This window comes from Vidua macroura, chromosome 28 (assembly GCF_024509145.1).
Source record: "Vidua macroura isolate BioBank_ID:100142 chromosome 28, ASM2450914v1, whole genome shotgun sequence".
In the NCBI taxonomy this organism is placed as follows: domain Eukaryota; kingdom Metazoa; phylum Chordata; class Aves; order Passeriformes; family Viduidae; genus Vidua; species Vidua macroura.
In genome coordinates, this window is record NC_071598.1 from 1197956 (window position 1) to 1214445 (window position 16490).

Genomic DNA, 16490 nt, shown 5'->3' on the forward strand with positions numbered 1-16490 from the left:
GTGCCCCAAAGCCCAGCACCCTCCCAAAGCAGAGCTGTGTAAAAAGGTCTCATTCCCTGCTTTGTAGAGAACTCTGGAGATGGGAAACCTGCTCCCAGAGAGGGCAGAAATAAACCCAGAGGGGCTGCAGGGGCAGAAATAAACCCAAAGAGGGCAGAAATAAATCCAGAGGGGCTGTAGGGGAAGAATTAAATCCAGGGTGGGCAGAAATAAATCCAGGGGGGCTGTAGGGGCAGAATTAAACCCAGGGTGGGCAGAAATAAATCCAGGGTGGGCAGAAATAAACCCAGAGGGGCTTTAGGGGCAGAAATAAATCCAGGGTGGGCAGAAATAAATCCAGGGTGGGCAGAAATAAACCCGGGGGGCTGCAGAGAGGCTGAGGGCAGCTGAGCTGGACCTGCCCAGGAAAAGCAGCAGCTTCAGGAGCAGAGCCAGGTGCTCCAGGATGTGGTACCTGGGGTTATCAGTGCCTGTGCCTGGTTTCAGCATTCCCAGATTATCTGAAGGGCTAAAACAAGAGGTTAAACCTCAGTCACTCTGTTCTCTCCACTGCTGCTGCCACAGGAGGATTTGGTCATCCCAAAGCCGGGCACACCCACGGAGTTCCAGGCTCCAGAGGGGGACTTTGGCTCCATGGGAGTGCCAGATCCTCGGGAAGGGGCTGCAGGCTCAGGGAGCTGCTCCTTGGTCAGCCTGGCTGCAGGTGTGGCCAGCAGGAGCAGCTGGGATGTGCTGCTGGGGGAGCCAGGGCACGGCAGCTTCACCCTGAGGCAGCCCTGGCAGAGCTGAACTGGAATTTTGCTGCTCCCTGTCTGTAATCCCCGGATTTTGCTCTCACTGCTGTGTTGCTCAGCTTAAGGACCATGTTCCACGCTGAGCTGTGTGAGCAGGCAGCCCCAGAATTTCCCCAGTGCTGGGAAATTCATTCACACAAGCTGGGTTTTGAGCCATTTTCACTTCAGACACGCTCAAACTGTGGATCCAGCCCTTTAATCCATATTCCCCTAACTGCTTTTATGCTTGTTTTGGGCAGAAATGAACACGTGCAAAAGCAAACTTAATCTGGGTATTCCCATTGCTGCTCTCTCCTTCTGGAACAGATGGCAGGAACAGACACTGCTCCCCACAAAACTTCATTTGCAGGAATTCTGCCTAAAGACCCTCCCGGGAGCTCTGACTGGGATTCCTGTGCTGTCCCACCCCACAGATAAATAACTAAATAATGGGGTTAGCACAGAGAGGCACCACTGGCCCCAAAGAACCAAACTCTGACAGCATTCCTGCAATTCTGCACCCACAATAACCAAACTCTGACAGCGTTCCTGGAGTTCTACACCTGGAATAACCAAACTCTGACAGCATTCCTGCAGTTCTACACCTGGAATAACCAAACTCTGACAGCATTCCTGCAGTTCTACACCTGGAATAACCAAACTCTGACAGTGTTCCTGCAGTTCTACACCTGCAATAACCAAACTCTGACAGCATTCCTGCAGTTCTACACCTGCAATAACCAAACTCTGACAGCATTCCTGCAGTTCTACACCTGCAATAACCAAACTCTGACAACGTTCCCAAAGTTCTGCACCTGCAATAACCAAACTCTGACAGCATTCCTGAAGCTCTACACCTGAAATAACCAAACTCCAACAGCGTTCCTGCAATTCTGCACCTGCAATAACCAAACTCTGACAGCATTCCTGAAGTTCTGGACCTGGAATAACCAAACCCTCCCCAAGGGAGGGGCTCTGGCGGAGCAGGGATGGGCTGGAGCCTCCTTCCCCCTCGTTTCCAGTTCTCTTTGGGCTGAACAAACACCGACCATGCCCCAGTCAGGACCCGCTTTGCATCTCACGAAGCACCAGACGAGCTCCTTTGTCCCCAGTTATTTCCAGCCTTATGTTTCCATCCAGGGCTGCATCCAAACTCTAATGAAATCAGTCCCTGGACCAGAAGCAGGGATTCGCTGCCAGCTGCGGGGTTTGAAACCCTCAGCACAGCTCAGCACCCACGGAACGATCGCTGAGGGAGCCTTTGTGGCTCAGTTATTCCCCAGCCTGCGTTAATCAGGGCAGGCTGGCCTTTAACGTGGAAATAAAGCTGAGTTTATCCCCCCAGCCCAGAGCCAGGCCTGCTTTAACGGGTTTAACCCACTTTCCAAAGACACTGAGTTATTTCCAGCAGACTCTTTACCTCGATGAGCCCAGAATTAGCCCGAGCCTTTATGGGACATTTTATTGGCCAAAACAAATCTGACCTGGTGAGATTTACCAGCTTTATTAGCAGCAATAACAATTTTACTGTCAACAGCAGTAAATCAGGGTTCGTTGGGAACTCCACCACCTTTTATCTGGAGCAAGCAATTAAAATGTCAGGTTTTCATTGGACATAATTCCTACCTTCCACAGAAGACAGACTCCCTGTTCAAGTGGGGAATGTAAAGCTGCCAGTTCAAAGAAATCTAAGATTCTCAGAAAAATTCAGTCAGACCGAGGGTGGTTGGGGAGCCACACCTGTGGAGGTTTATTTTCTCTACAAACCAGATCCATTTTCCAGGGCACACATTCAGCAACCCTGGCAATTCCCTGCAATGCACCATCCATTTTCCTGGTAACGAGTGAAAATGCCACAGAGCTGAGGGGAAGGTCGGAGCAGAGATTGGACTGACAGAGTGAAGCACACCAGAAACCTGGATCCAAACCCAGCCGCTCACTGAGCCCATCTCTGCCTCATTTTCCTCTCCTTTAGCACTTCTGCCTCACTGATGGTGTCTCTGCATTTCTCCTCTTTATTTCCAGGGACATCTGCTCCAATCGCTTCTCATTAACTAAAAGCACACATTTCTCCGGGGTTTATTTTCCTTTTCTTCCTTCAGCTATTACCAACCCCAGCCACGCTGGGGATAAGGGGCAAAACCAACTCCTGAGTGATCCAGCTGCTCCCATTCCCCAGAAGGTGCTGGAGAGAACTGCAGGGTGCAATTAAAAATTCAACGTTTCCTTGGGTTTTAAAGCCCCTGCGGTGGATTTTTAAACACGACCCACTTCGAACCTCTCCCTCCAAGAGCAGCCTGGTTATTGCCATTTTAAGGCATCCCCGTGGTTTTCCTGTTAAGATCCAGCTCTCATCAGCAAAAAAGCCTGTTTAAAGCAAAGCCAAACCCCACCAAATTATTACTTGCAGCAGATTTTCTCTCCCCAGCAACCATTTATCATAATATTTTTAGGTTTGCCTTTTACTTTGTCTTGTTTTTCGAGGAGAAAAGTAATTGCTGGGAAAATGTGCAACAATCTGCTTTCAGTTTGAAAGCGCAGGACTTGAAAATTGTCTGAAAACCAGGATTCCTCAGCTAACAGTCCAGAATGTGGATAAAAAGCCACACTTCTGTAAACCCAGCGAATCCAAAAAGGACACTTGGAGCGTTCTGGGGGAGAAGAGCACCAGGACCAACACCTCCAGCAGCACAGCGGAGCTGAGCCCTGTGCTTCCCCCATCCTTCCCCCATCCCAAAGCCCTTTCTTGTGCCCCTGTGCCCACCCCAAACCTCACCTCGGCCGCCGGGACGCCCTCGGGGGGCCGGCAGTGCAGGACAATCATCCCCTCGATGGGAACCTCCTTGCCCTGGGGGTCTTGCTCGAAGTTCTTCCGTAGATCTGCAGGGTTGGAGGAAAGATTTCATCAGAATTGGCGTTCCTTGGGTGCAAGAATTCATCAGGACTGGCATTCCTGCCCCAAAGCTCCAGGGCGCTGCAGGGTGAGTGATCCCGGCACTCCCAGAGCTCCAGCCCAGCCCGGATCCCTGTATCCCATCACCTTCAGCTGTGTTCCCACTTCTCCCCTCTCCAACCCCACCTGTGTTTGACACAAGTCAAGGCCAGAATCCCCAAGCCCCAGGCTCCGGCCCTGCACCCCATCTCCAGAGCCTCCCCACAATTCGGAGTTCCACGCGGGAGCAGCGTGGGATCCCCAGGGCGCTGTGGGTGAACTCCGTGGGCTGGAATTGAATTGGATCCAGCCTGGCTGGGCCATGCCCTGCTCAGAGCAGTGTCTGACACCCTGACCTGTGCACATCTCACCCTGGGAGCTGCAGGGAGACGGAGAAAGGGGCCGGGAGCAATTCACAGAATCCCAGAACGGAATCCCAGAACGGGCCAGGGCAGAGAAGAGCTTTGAGGTCACCAAGTCCAGCCTGTGAGCTGGGGACAAGCTGCTCCACCCCAGGTGATAATGGAGGTTTAGAAATGTCTCAGAGCTGCTGCAGCACCTGAGGGTGTCTGGGCAGACAGAGCAGACACAAAGGGAACCTGGATCCAGCTGGGATCCTGGGATCCAGACACGCCCAGGGATCCCTGGAGTTCCCTGGCCGTGGAAGCAAAGCAAACCCTCAGGGATGTGCCTTCCTGCTGGAGGATGTTCCACTAGGAGCTCTGCTTGCCTTCCCAGTGGCTCCACGGTGGGGATTTACCGCCTTCATTCCCTGCCTGGCTCACAGCTGATGAAATGCAGCCCTGGCACTGCATTTTCCAAAATGCATCCAGAATTATCTGAGCAAGCTGCTGCCTGCAGGAAGATGCTCACAGTGCCTGCGTGCTCCTTTCCATGATTCTTTGCTAATGTTGATTTTTTCCCCCCCTCAGACAACCGATTTCTTTTCCAGTGCTCTCTTTAAGAAGGCATTCATTAACAGCCGGGCTGCGCTCGTGCCTACAAATGCCTTTATTAGGGTGAAAAATGGAGCAGGATCCCTTAGCTCTGCCTTCCCCGCTATCACAAAGAAATACTCACCTGCTTCCTTGGAGAAATATAAAGTGCTGCAACACTGTGGACTTGACTCACAATTCAGAAACATCGGGATTTCAGTGCAAAATAAAAAAAAAAAAAAAAAAAAAAGGGATGAAATGAAGCCGCCGGTTCCTCTGTGCCCATCCCAGAGGCGCTGGGAGAACGTTCTGGGTTCTGTCAGAGATTGAACCTGCAGGGCCTCATCCCTAATCCTCCCAGGGTGTTCCCTGAGCCATAAATCCCAGCCCGGGCTGTTCCTGCTGTGCCTCTCCAGCTCTGCCCTCTGGAATTGCTGCTTTTCCCTTAAAACCGCTCGGCTTTGAGCGGAAACAGCCCGGGAAGGGGCAGAGAGGAGCTCAGCTCCCACTCAAAGCCTCCAGGCACCCCCAGAACCCTGCAGGCCGAGCTGAGGAGCCTCTCCAGAGCTCTCTGGGGTTAATGGGGTCTCGGGGCACTGGGAAGAAGAACTGCTCCCACAGTGAGGGGATGAAAAGCCCCAGCACACGGCTCCTCCTGCTCCTGCTCACACTGAGCCTGGCTCAAATTGCCATTTTGTGGGGCTGGGAAATCACAGCGCGGAGAAAAGTCAATAAAAATTCAATTCAGATAAAGGTCCTTTCAGCTCGGCAATGCAGGGGAATTATTGGCTCAGTGTTATGACAGTTAATGCAGTGAAATAAAAAATTGAATTTACACGTATTTAGACATTCAGACTGAATCAGCCAACAAAAAAAAATCCGCCATTAATGAAATGAAGGTTTTCTTACACTGTCCTTTTACTGATGAATGTTTGTTTTATCCTGTTAAATGTTTACCCTGGTAAAAGACACCTTTTTATATTGCTGGAGCTGCTGGAACACTTCTGGAAAGTCTCCCTTCAGTTTCTCCCTTTGCTCCTGCCCTCCTCTCCCAGGGAATGTTTCTCCCAGCTTTTTGCAGGCTTCCCTTTCCTGGGAAAGGAAAGATCTGAGTGGGGGCTCAAAGGAAAAGGGCTCACCAGAGTGGGGGAAGCAACCCCTGAATTCTCCGCTGGCAGGGGCGGTGTCAGGCTCTGGTTCTGCCAGGAAAACATCCCAGGTCTGGTTCCAGGAATGGGATGAGGCTTGGAGCAGCTCCTGGGGACAGCTGTGTCTGGGGTCGTGTCCCCGCTGTCCCCCTGGCTGTGAGCATTTGGAACATTTCCCATTTTTGCAGCTCCCAGTGGCAGTTTTGTGTCTGGGGTCGTGTCCCCACTGTCCCTCTGGCTGTGAGAATTTGGAACATTTCCCATTTTTGCAGCTCCCAGTGGCAGTTTTGTGTTTGGGGTCGTGTCCCCGCTGTCCCTCTGGCTGTGAGGATTTGGAACATTTCCCCTTTCTGCAGCTCCCAGTGGCAGTTTTGTGTTTGGGGTCATATCTCTGCTGTCCCCCTGGCTGTGAGGATTTGGAACATTTCGCCTTTTGCAGCTTCTGGGGACAGTTTTGTGTTTGGGCTCGTGTCCCTGCTGTCCCTCTGGCTGTGGGGCATTTGGAACATTTCCCATTTTTGCAGCTCCAGCAGGGTCTGTGGGTGGTGAGTGACGACCCCACAGCACATCAAGGACATGAAGAGAGGAAGATCATCCCCCACCTTCCCTAAAAGTCTCCATGGAGAGCAGCTCCATCGGCGTTCCCTGCCAAGGCCAGCTCAGGGCCCTGCAGGATTCCCTCGGCTCTCCATCCCAAGAAAGGAGGGAAGCTATTTTTCCCTCTGCTGACACCTGTGCTTCCTGGGATGTTCCTGCAGGGACAGAGGTGCCTGGCCACATCCACTGATCCTGAACCCCAACCCCACCCTGGAAGCCCCAGAAAAGCAGGATTTACTCACAAGCGATGCGCACAGACGCCTTCCTGCTCTTGGAGGTGCCCAGGTGGCTCCAGGCCACGCACTGGCACCAGTAATCCTCGGGGCCGTGGAAGTCCTCCACCTGCTGCCTCGTCACGTTGATGGAAACCTCCCGCACCTTCAGCCCTGAGCAGGGAGAAGCAGAGAATCAGCAGGGGCAGGCAGCGGGGCCCAAACCTGTCCTTTAATCAACAATGCCCTTTTCAATCAGGGCAAAGCCCTAATTACGTGCGCAGTAATGCAGTGCCGCTAATTAAATTCTGTAAGACGAGCGGGCTGTAATGCACCGAGCTCCAGGAATTGCCCCCACCGTGATCATTGCAACTCCTCCCTCAGAATCCTCATCCCTGGTGCCTCCTTCAGCCAGTCTGCAATTCATGCACAATAAAAATGTCTTTAAAGGACATCTCCGTGCCCTTGCACACCTCCCTCAAGCACAGGGGGAGCTGAGCACTGCGGCCCCTCACACCAGCAGGTAAATCCCAGACTCCGGGATCCTCCCACACCTTTCCTGTGGCACCCCTGGGATGTTCCAGCCACCTCGGCATGGCAGCCTTGGGAGAGGAAATCCAATCCAAACCCGGCACTGGGAACCATTCGAGAGAGTCAGAGAAACATTAAATGAAACCAGAAAACATTCAGGCCTTGTTCTTGCTCCCCTCTCCTCCGGCGCAGTCCCCAGGCAGTTATTTCCCCTCCACTGGAAATGGAGGCAAACCCAATCTCACCGCATTTCATGCCTGTGGAGTTTATAAAGCAGCAGGAATTCTAAACCTGAACTCCATAAAAATTGGCTTCCACTTAATCTCAGGCATCATTAGCAGCTGGGCAGCCACTCCTCAAAGGCACTGGGAAGTCACTGTGCTCCTCTGGCAGGAGGAGGGACGGGGTTCACTGGGGATGCTCCAAGAGGGAAGCTCAGACAAGCTTTAAATCCTGTACAAAAATACTGGATATTTGATACTTTTCCAGCAAGAGGAAAAGGGGATTTTTACTTCTTTTCATTAAGCCTGGCTTACAATGAAACCCAAATACAGGGACAAACCCTTGACAGCTCCACAAGTTGTCTCAAGATCCCCTTCAGTCCCTCAAATATTTATCCCCGTGCAACAAACAAACGCAGGTTTTCTGGCTGCTTTTTGTTTCCCCCCGGCTTGATGCCGTTTTTAACAAAACTGTTTACAAAGCCTCCCTTTATTTCCTGACACGGAGACAACAAACCCTGAGGAACAAAGGCTCTGCCAGAGGCCCTGCCAGGAAAATGCACCCCCTGAACAAAACCATCCCTGCTCTGCCAGCCAAAAAATCCTTGAGTTCTGGCACGAAAACGTTTTGCAGAGTGATGTGTACAGGTCTGAGGTAAGAGAAGCTCCAGAGAGTTCCCTCAGAGGGGACTGGAGTGCTGGAGACAGAGCAGGGCTGCCCTGGCTGAGGGTTTGGGATCCCACTCCCACCAGGAGCAGCTTCCCGGGGGAAAACCCTCCCTGGATTATCCAGAGCTGTGCTGACCCCACTCACACCCCCAGCTCCTGCTCCCTTCACTCCTGAGCTGCTCGGGGGGTTTTGGGAAGCAGCAAAGGGAGGCAGAGGTGTGGGAGCTGCCCCAGCACAGCCCCTGCTCGCAACGCCAGGATTTTGATACCAAACAAAAAAAAAAAAAAGTCATCACTTGATGATGAATTTTGGAGAAGCTGAAGCCATTTCTTGGCTCCTGGGTGCTGCAAATTTCTGAGCAGGCGTCAGTGAATTCAGGCATTTACAGCTCCAGATTTATTAAGGTGGAATAGTCTCCAGCCCAGCTCTTCCTTTCATTGACACGGCGTTTAATGAATCTATAAATCAGCCTGTATTTAATGTGGCAAACAAAGAGCACACGGTTTGGGGAAGCTGGTGGTTCAGCGTTTTGAGAATGGGCCAGGTAGGAATTCAGGTCCTCTTAAAGGTCTCCCAATTCACCCATAGACAAAATAAATGTACCCAAAACTGCAGAATCTCGGAATTGTTGGGGTTGGACGGGACCTCTGGAGAACGCGGGGTCTTTGGGGGAAGTTATGCTTTGTTTATGGAGGAAGTGCAGCTCTTTCCATTTGTTTTAGGAGCAACGACGGAAAGCAAACCTATTGGGAGGAGAGGAATATTCTCCATTTATCACCCCCGTATTTCACCAGCAAACACAGCCACCTCCCCTCTGCACCTCGGGAACCACCAGGAAAATCCTTCATGGGGAGTGACACCGGCTGAAAAATCCCCGCAGATCAAAGCGGGCACCTCATAAAGCACAGCGACATTCTACCTGCGACTCCAATAACTCCAATAAGCACCGCCAGCCCAACCCTTTAAATTATTGTGCAAATTAGAACCATCATCTTTTGTTTTACAGTAGAGCCGTGCAGAATATCAAGTGCTGGCTGTGGCACTGAAATGCTAATGGGCTCTGCTGGATGCTCGAGCTGCACAGACCCTGGCAGCAGATGAATAATTGCTCTCCGTGTACTAAACACAACGGAGCTGCAGAGAACTTCGGCATTTGTCAGCTTTATTTGTTTAAATGAGAAAAACACTGACAGCAGTTATTGCTGTAATCCTTCCAGTTATCAGACAAGGAAACTCTGCCGAGCGGGGCTGAGCCTCTGCTGAACCCCAGCCTGAAAGAGCCGGGCAGGTTCTGGAGTGCGCAGGAAATGCAGCAGAGGGAAATTAATCAGCCCCTAATTGCCACACTTTCATCACAGCAGCACCCACGAGCTCGGCTCTCCCTTGATGAGGCAGAGCACAGAGAGAACCAAGTCCCTGCTCTGCCACGCTTGGGAATAAACAGGAAAAGCAGAGGAAGAGCAGCAAAACCACCACGAGGACACTCCAGGCAAAGCCTTCCAGACATCCCCAGGCAGCAGCAGAGTCCTGCAAAACCCTCCCCGTCCTGCTGCTCCTCCTCACAGACACTCCTGGGCTACTCTGAGGCCTTCATTCCTCTCCTGTAAAACCAAAATCATGGAAAACCGGGCTCTGTGCCCATCACGGTGACAAAGCCCACCCGTGGGGAGTCCCTGCCTCAGGACACTGAGTGCCACTGCAGCCAGGGGCTGCCACAGGAGCTCAGACACGTTCCCTCCGCTCAGCACCAAGCTCAGCCCCTCTGCCAGGAGCTGCCACAGGAGCTCAGACACGTTCCCTCCACTCAGCACCAAGCCTCCTCCAGCCTGGGGCTCTGCTTGCTGTTTTTCACACTTCTCCACAACCTCTCGGGATTTTGATCCCACACAAGCGGTGGAAGGATGCAGAGGGTCAGACCCTTCAGTGCACCGAGGCCCCAGAATCCCCTTTAACCAAAAGCCCCGCTTTTGGCCCAAATCCCAGAGCAGTTTCTCCCAGCTGGAGCAGACCCGGGCTGTGCCTGGGGACAGACTCGGCCGTGCCCCAGACTGGGCTCCAGAAACGAGGGCACCGCACGCGAGTGCCAAAACCCCAACAGCTGCTGCTCCCCCGAGGCTGAGCAAGAGCTCCAGACGAATTCCCGGCTATGGGGAGAACCATGGTGAGAGAATTCCCCTCAGGGCTGCCTCTCTCTGCAGCTTTGTGCCCTGGGGACCATTCTGGGAACACCTGGACACTGCCCTGCAGTGGGTTTGGGGTCCAGACTTTTGGGGCATCTGCACCCCTGGGCTAAGCCCAGCCCTGCAGCGTTTCTGTGGTCAGGGGAGCTGGCCCAGGGGCTGGAACCAGATGAATTTTCTCCCAACCCAAACCATTCCACGATCCCAAACCTGTTGCTCCGTGTCTCAAACCTCAACGTTACCGATGTCATTTAAACCCCACCTATCTTGGTTTGTTCTGTTATTAACCCAAAGCTTAGAAAACATAATTGCAGCACTCACGGAGAGATTTTCTGTAACCATATGGAAGGAAAGCTTTTAGGGACGACATTTCTCCCATATTGATTCAGCAGTGCATTTAGAAGTAAAGGTTATGCCTATTAAATTATTTCTGAAAAGGTAACTGCAAAAATTAAAATTCATTCAGATTAGCATTTACAAAAAAAAAAACCCCTCTAATACGAAACTTCTTCAGAATGTGTCACTTCAAAAGAATGCCAAGCACTACTTTAAGAGGTGTAACTTCTTTTTAAATGGCATTTTTGCCTCTAAAAAAGGAATTTCTTGTGTTGCTGGAGAAGGTGTTGTACACAGAGTGCTGCTGCCAAGGCTGGGGGTTGCCTAGCAATGCTGGGAGGGGAGAAAGCAATAACAAGCAGGATTGTGGAGCCACAGCATTAAATTGGTCTGCAATACTTATCAGCTAAATGAGAGAAGCTACAGGCTCTGCTCGGAGCTGATAAAATCTCCTGATCACTCCAAATCTCTCCCTTCTCCTTCTCCTCTCTTCCACACGCGCTGGGCACTGTGGATTTCTCCTGCTCGGGTTATTCCCGCCCCAATTCCTGTCCTGGATGGGGCTGGGGCAAACACTGGGGTCCAACCCAGCAGGAATCCCACAAAAACTGGGGCTGGGGCAAAGCCCAGGGTCCAACCCAGCAGGAATCCCATAAAAAGTGAGGTTGTGGGCAAATCCCATGGTCCAACCCAGCAGGAATCCACAAAAACTGGGGCTTGGGCAAATCCCAGGGTACAACCCAGTAGGAAACCCTTAAAAACTGGGACTAAGGGGGAATCCCGGGGTCCAACCCAGCAGGAATTCCAGAAAAATTGGAGGATTTCCACAAGAATTCCACAAAAACTGGGGCTTGGGCAAAGCCCAGGGTCCAACCCAGCAGGAATCCCACCAAAACGAGTTTCCCTATTCCCAGCTCCCGCTCCAGAGGGAATCAGAGGATGCCCAGGCCCCGGCCTGGCGGGGTCAGCGCTGGGATTCCCGCCGGGGTCGGTCCCGGGAGCAGCTCCTGCTCACCCGTGGCCTCGTCCAGGCTCTCGCGGGACACGTGCTCGTTCTGGTGCACCCACTCCCCGTTGCACTTGAAGAAGATCTGCATGGCGGGCACGGCCCTGCAGCGCAGCACGATGGGGTTGCTCTTGATGATGTAGGAATCGTCCGGCTCCTCCAGGAAATGGGGCAGGGTCCCCGGGGCCGAGGGGATGGACTCGGGCAGGGCCTCGCTGTTCTCATTTCCTGAAAGGCAACCAGAGGAAAATTCAATTTTTCATGGTTTTTCTATCATCTCGTTTTATTGCTGGAGTGAAAAATCAACTTTGGGTTTTATTTAGGATCGGTTTTGCTCCGGGTTTTATTTAGGATTGGTTTTATTTAGGATCTGTTTTACTCCAGGTTTTCTTTAGGATTGGTTTTACTCCAGGTTTTATTTAGGACTGGTTTAACTCCGGGTTTTCTTTAGGATCGGTTTTACTCCAGGAGCGCCTGCAGAGCTGCTGGGTTGGGCTTTGAAAGGACACACACACAGAGAGGAAAAAAAAAAATCAAATAATTGAAGTGTAAGGGCTGCCAAATGCCACAAACCAGCATCAAAACCACCAGAAAACAGGTGGGGAACTGAGGGTTCCGAAGCTGCAGGATGTGAAGAGAGACGTTTTCAGCACTTCTCCACATCCTCAGCTGCCATCAGGGGCCGGGGCATTCCTTCAGGATGAGGAAGGTCCCTCAGTTCCCAAATTCCAGAGGCCCTGGAGCAGAGGCTTTGCCTTTGGAACAGCTCCCATCCAAACCCTCATCGCTGCTGTCAAACCCAGGAAATTCCCATTGATCTCCGGCAGCCCTGGATTTATTTCAGCACTTTGTCTGTTTTTGGCGAAAATTCAGAGGAAAGCGACGAATGTGGGTGAGAAGGGAACGATTCCTGCAGGAAGATCAGAGAGCACCGAGCACACCCAGGGAGGATAACAGGACACGTGTGAGGATGAAGGGAGCCGGGAGGGAACAGCTGAGGGCACGAGGGAGGTGATGGAACCCAAAGCAACGAAATTAAGGCAGATGAAAGGGAAGTTGCGGTGCTGAGAAGGAAAACAGAACCCTTCCCGTGTCCAGGAGGTGCCAGGATAACGAGAACATTGTTTTATTTCTATTAAATCGTGTGTGCAAACACTCCCCGAGCTGTGCTGGGAAATCACAGCCACCTTCAAAGGGCTGCAGTGCTTTCAGCCCCTTCTCAGGGTGCTTTGGAAAATACCATCACAACTCCCAGTGTTTTACTCCCCAGCACTGATGCCAATTTCCATCTTGTCAATCTGCAGCAGCGCTGCGTCCCTGCAGGCTCTATTCCATCCAAGTTTTGCAGGAAAGAACAAAAAATGTCTTCAGATTTTGGAGAGGCTGGGAAATCCCAGGCTCCCAGCAAGGCTCCAGCAGCCCTGGAGTGGAGGGAGAGCAGCAGCCAAGTCCGTGAGGATCCCCCAGCTGGAGAACTCCCGGTGACCCCGAGTTATTCCGCTGAATTTGCTATTTAGGGCAAGGTACAGAGGAGGAAATCCCAGCCCCACCGAAAGCCAGGGCAGATTTCTCCTAGCAGGCTGTGCTTGGATTGTGTGACCTGGCTTTTTTTTTGGGTGTCAGGGAGATTGTGGGGCTGGGCGTGGCTCCCTCCCCATGAAAACCTCTCACATGGCTAGGTAAACCCAGGCGCATCTTTTCCCTTCAGCATTTCCTTTGGAAATCCAAGCAGCACGCACAAAGGCAGGAATGATTCCCTCTCGGGGGTCCGGAGGTCGAGGTGACCCCAAGAGTGTAAAAGTCCTCATTTCCCAGCCCGAGCAGCCAAAGGAGGAGTCTGAATGCACAGGGTCGGCTTCTCAAGGTTGTTTCTTTTCCCTTCTCTAGAACATTCTCTCTCTGCCCTGCTGAGCTCTGTCCAGCAGCTCGGCCATGGCATTCTGTCTGCCCTCAGGGCACTGTTCACATTTTATACCCAAAACTCCGTGTGCCGTGGTTACAATAACGTGCCAATGTCTGTCATTGATGTTGGGCAGTGTGTCTGTGCCTGAAACCAACAGAAAAGTGTCACCAGCACAGCAGGACATGGAGGGCAAGGAGAAGGAGAAGGAGGTCAGGGCATGCCCCAATCCCTCCATCTTGTCCCCTGAACCCCATTCTAAAAAACCCCAAAATTCTACTTTTTCACCCTGTGTTAACTCAACTCCCACACTGCTCAAACCCTTGTGGTTTGTAATTCCTCACACAAAGCTGGCAGTTTTTTCCACAGGCTAAAATGGAAGCCACAGGTGGTTTTGACTTGGTGCCAAGGTCTGCGAGCCCCCTGCCAGGGTCTGGAGCCAGCCAGGGCAGCCAGAGGGGTGTCCTGGCTTCCCACAATTCCCCATCCCCTCACACTCACACAGATATTTCTGTGGTTTAAACACAGAATTGCCTGGATTCCTGCTTGCAGGACATTCCTGCTCAGGAGGAATCAGCACAACATTCCTGGATAAATAACATTTTCCCATTTACCTGCAGGAGCCTCTCCCAAAGTGCCCTTAATACTCAGGATTTTACCTCAACTCCTCTTCCTCTTGTGATCACCTCTGTTGTGCCCTAAGTCGAATTCACATTCCCCCAAAGCTGATTGCAAATCCCCAAGGTTTTCTATGTCAGTTTTTGGGATTCAGGCCCTTCCGAGCTACCCAAAAAAATCTGTTTTGTAGCAGCAGCAAATGACAGAAGAGAAAAGCCTGACACACAATTCTTGTGGGTTTCATTCCTGGAAAATTACCTTTCAGGAAGGGTTTTGTGTTTTATGCTCTGCACGCGAGGCCAAAAGGGACTTTAAATCTTTTTATGACAATAATAGAAATGGAAAAGAAAGGAGGGAAGGGGAAAAAAAGAGTTAGGGACAAACATTAAATTCTTCTCTGAAATAAACACACTGCTGTTGTCAGAACACATCAGGAGATCTGGACAGCAGCAGACAGGGATGAGTCATTATTTCAAAACTGATTAGGATAATTTAGATGCTAAAATGAGATCTTAAACCAGTGAAAAACTGTGAGTTCTGAACTTCTTTTTTAAATTAAGAATTATTAAAAGTGAGTGGCATTATTCTTTTTGCATTAAAAAAAAAAAAAAACAAAAGTTAAAGTGCCCCCAACAAGCCAATTAACTCATGATAAATGCAAATAAATCTGGCAATAAATTCTGCAGAGACTTTTCCTTTTCCCAAGTGTCCAAACACAACTTCTCTTACACTTTGTGGTACCAGAAAAAAACCCTGATCCCTGCGGGACTTTAACCCCCTGCAGTCAGGATTTCCTCCAGCACCAAATAAATTCAAGTGTCAATTTGCCAGGGAAGCCAGGGGATGCAAAAATAAAAAGCCTGTTCCAGAATAGAGAATTTTCTCATGCCTGGAACGGTTTCCATGATGAAATTTGAGTCATTATTCAGTCAGGAAAGCAGCTCGGTGAGATTTGCCTACATTTGCTTCATCAGATGACCCCGGCCCCCACGCACAGTGGGGTTTTTGGAAGGAGCTCAGAAATGGGTGGGAATGGCAGATTTTGTTGCCCACGTGAAATCCTTTATTGCCTCTGCTGTTTGCCCTGATTTGCTGAGGGCCCGGGACAGGGTACTTAGCAAAGCCTAAATGGGAGAGCCAGGAACAAATCCTGAGGAGCTCTGTTGGGGAAGATGAAATAGGAAAGCCTTGTAAATATGATTGCCTGGCAAAAGATTTGGAAAATACAGAAACTAAAAGCGAGATTGAAATGAGAACAAGCTTTGAGATACCAAACCTTGGTTACTAAACAACTAGAAAAACAATAGTACAGCTGGAGGCAATTCCCCCTTTGATTAAAAAATGCCCTCTACCTACAGACAGGTCCAAGGGTCACATGGAATGCTCTGTCTCACCCCTCAAAATGTGTGGTTTATCCCACACCTGTAACCCTGCCCTGAAGCATCAGGTATCTGTAATCCCACTGGCCCAAGTCTTGTTCTGTGCCCACTTTGAAGCCCCTGATAAGGTGTGCCCGGGGGTCCGGACGCTCTCTTGGCATCCTCTCCCGCCCCCGCTAGCTCGCTCGCTCTCTCTCTCACTATTTCTCCCTGCCCCTGCTCCGAGCTGTGGCTGGAGGCTCCAAGCAGGGCCCCACACCCACGCCCTTTGCAATAAACCGCATATTCCAAGACCGGACTACAGAGATCTCTCGTCTCCACCCGTCCCGACCGTCCAGCGCTGCTCACAGACTGGCGCCCCACGTGGGGCACACCAGCGCTCCCTACAGAGCTCCACCCCAAAGGGACCTCCCAGCTCATCCCGCTCCACCCCGGCGCGGGCAGGGAGCCTTCCGCCACACAGCTCGCTCATCTCCACGTATTCCTATTTCTTCAGTGCTTTTAGCAGAATTCCTGATTTTTTCCTGGCTGCTGTACAGCCCAAAGCCAGATTTAGTTTCATTAAAGAATTTCAAATGTCTTTGCTCAACACCACAGTGGATTTTTTACTGGATATGGACATTTTCCCTCTGAGGAAAGACCCTCAATAGATCAGTGAAGCTTCAATAAATGAATGAACACTCCATTAATCAATGAACCCTTCAATTAATCAATGAACCTCTCAATTAATCAATGAACCTCTCAATTAATCAATGAACACTCAATAAATGAATGAACACTCAATAAATGAATGAACACTCAATTAATCAATGAATACTCAATCAATGAACCCTTCAATAAATCAGTGAACCATCAATAAACCAAGAAACCCTCAATAAATCTTCAATTAATCAGTGAATCCCTCAATTAATCAATGAACCATCAATAAATCACCAAACCCTCCATCAATCTGTGGACCCTCAATAAATCTACGAATCCTCTATTAATGAGCCCAGCTCATTCCTGTGTTCCCAAAACTCCCAAATTCCCAGGCCACGCTGAGATCCACAAGT

The 16490-nt window shown here is 50.9% G+C and overlaps 1 protein-coding gene across 1 annotated transcript in view; it reads right to left on the reverse strand.

Moving 5' to 3' along the window:
• Positions 1–16490, reverse strand: part of UNC5D (unc-5 netrin receptor D) — a 90606-nt gene that overhangs the window by 41756 nt on the left and 32360 nt on the right. Inside the window, exons 2-4 of the mRNA XM_054000473.1 lie at positions 11551–11769; positions 6628–6771; positions 3550–3653 (exon numbers count right to left, since the gene is read on the reverse strand). Coding sequence (XP_053856448.1) covers positions 3550–3653; positions 6628–6771; positions 11551–11769 — 467 coding nt within the window. The remainder of the gene's footprint in view (positions 1–3549; positions 3654–6627; positions 6772–11550; positions 11770–16490) is intronic.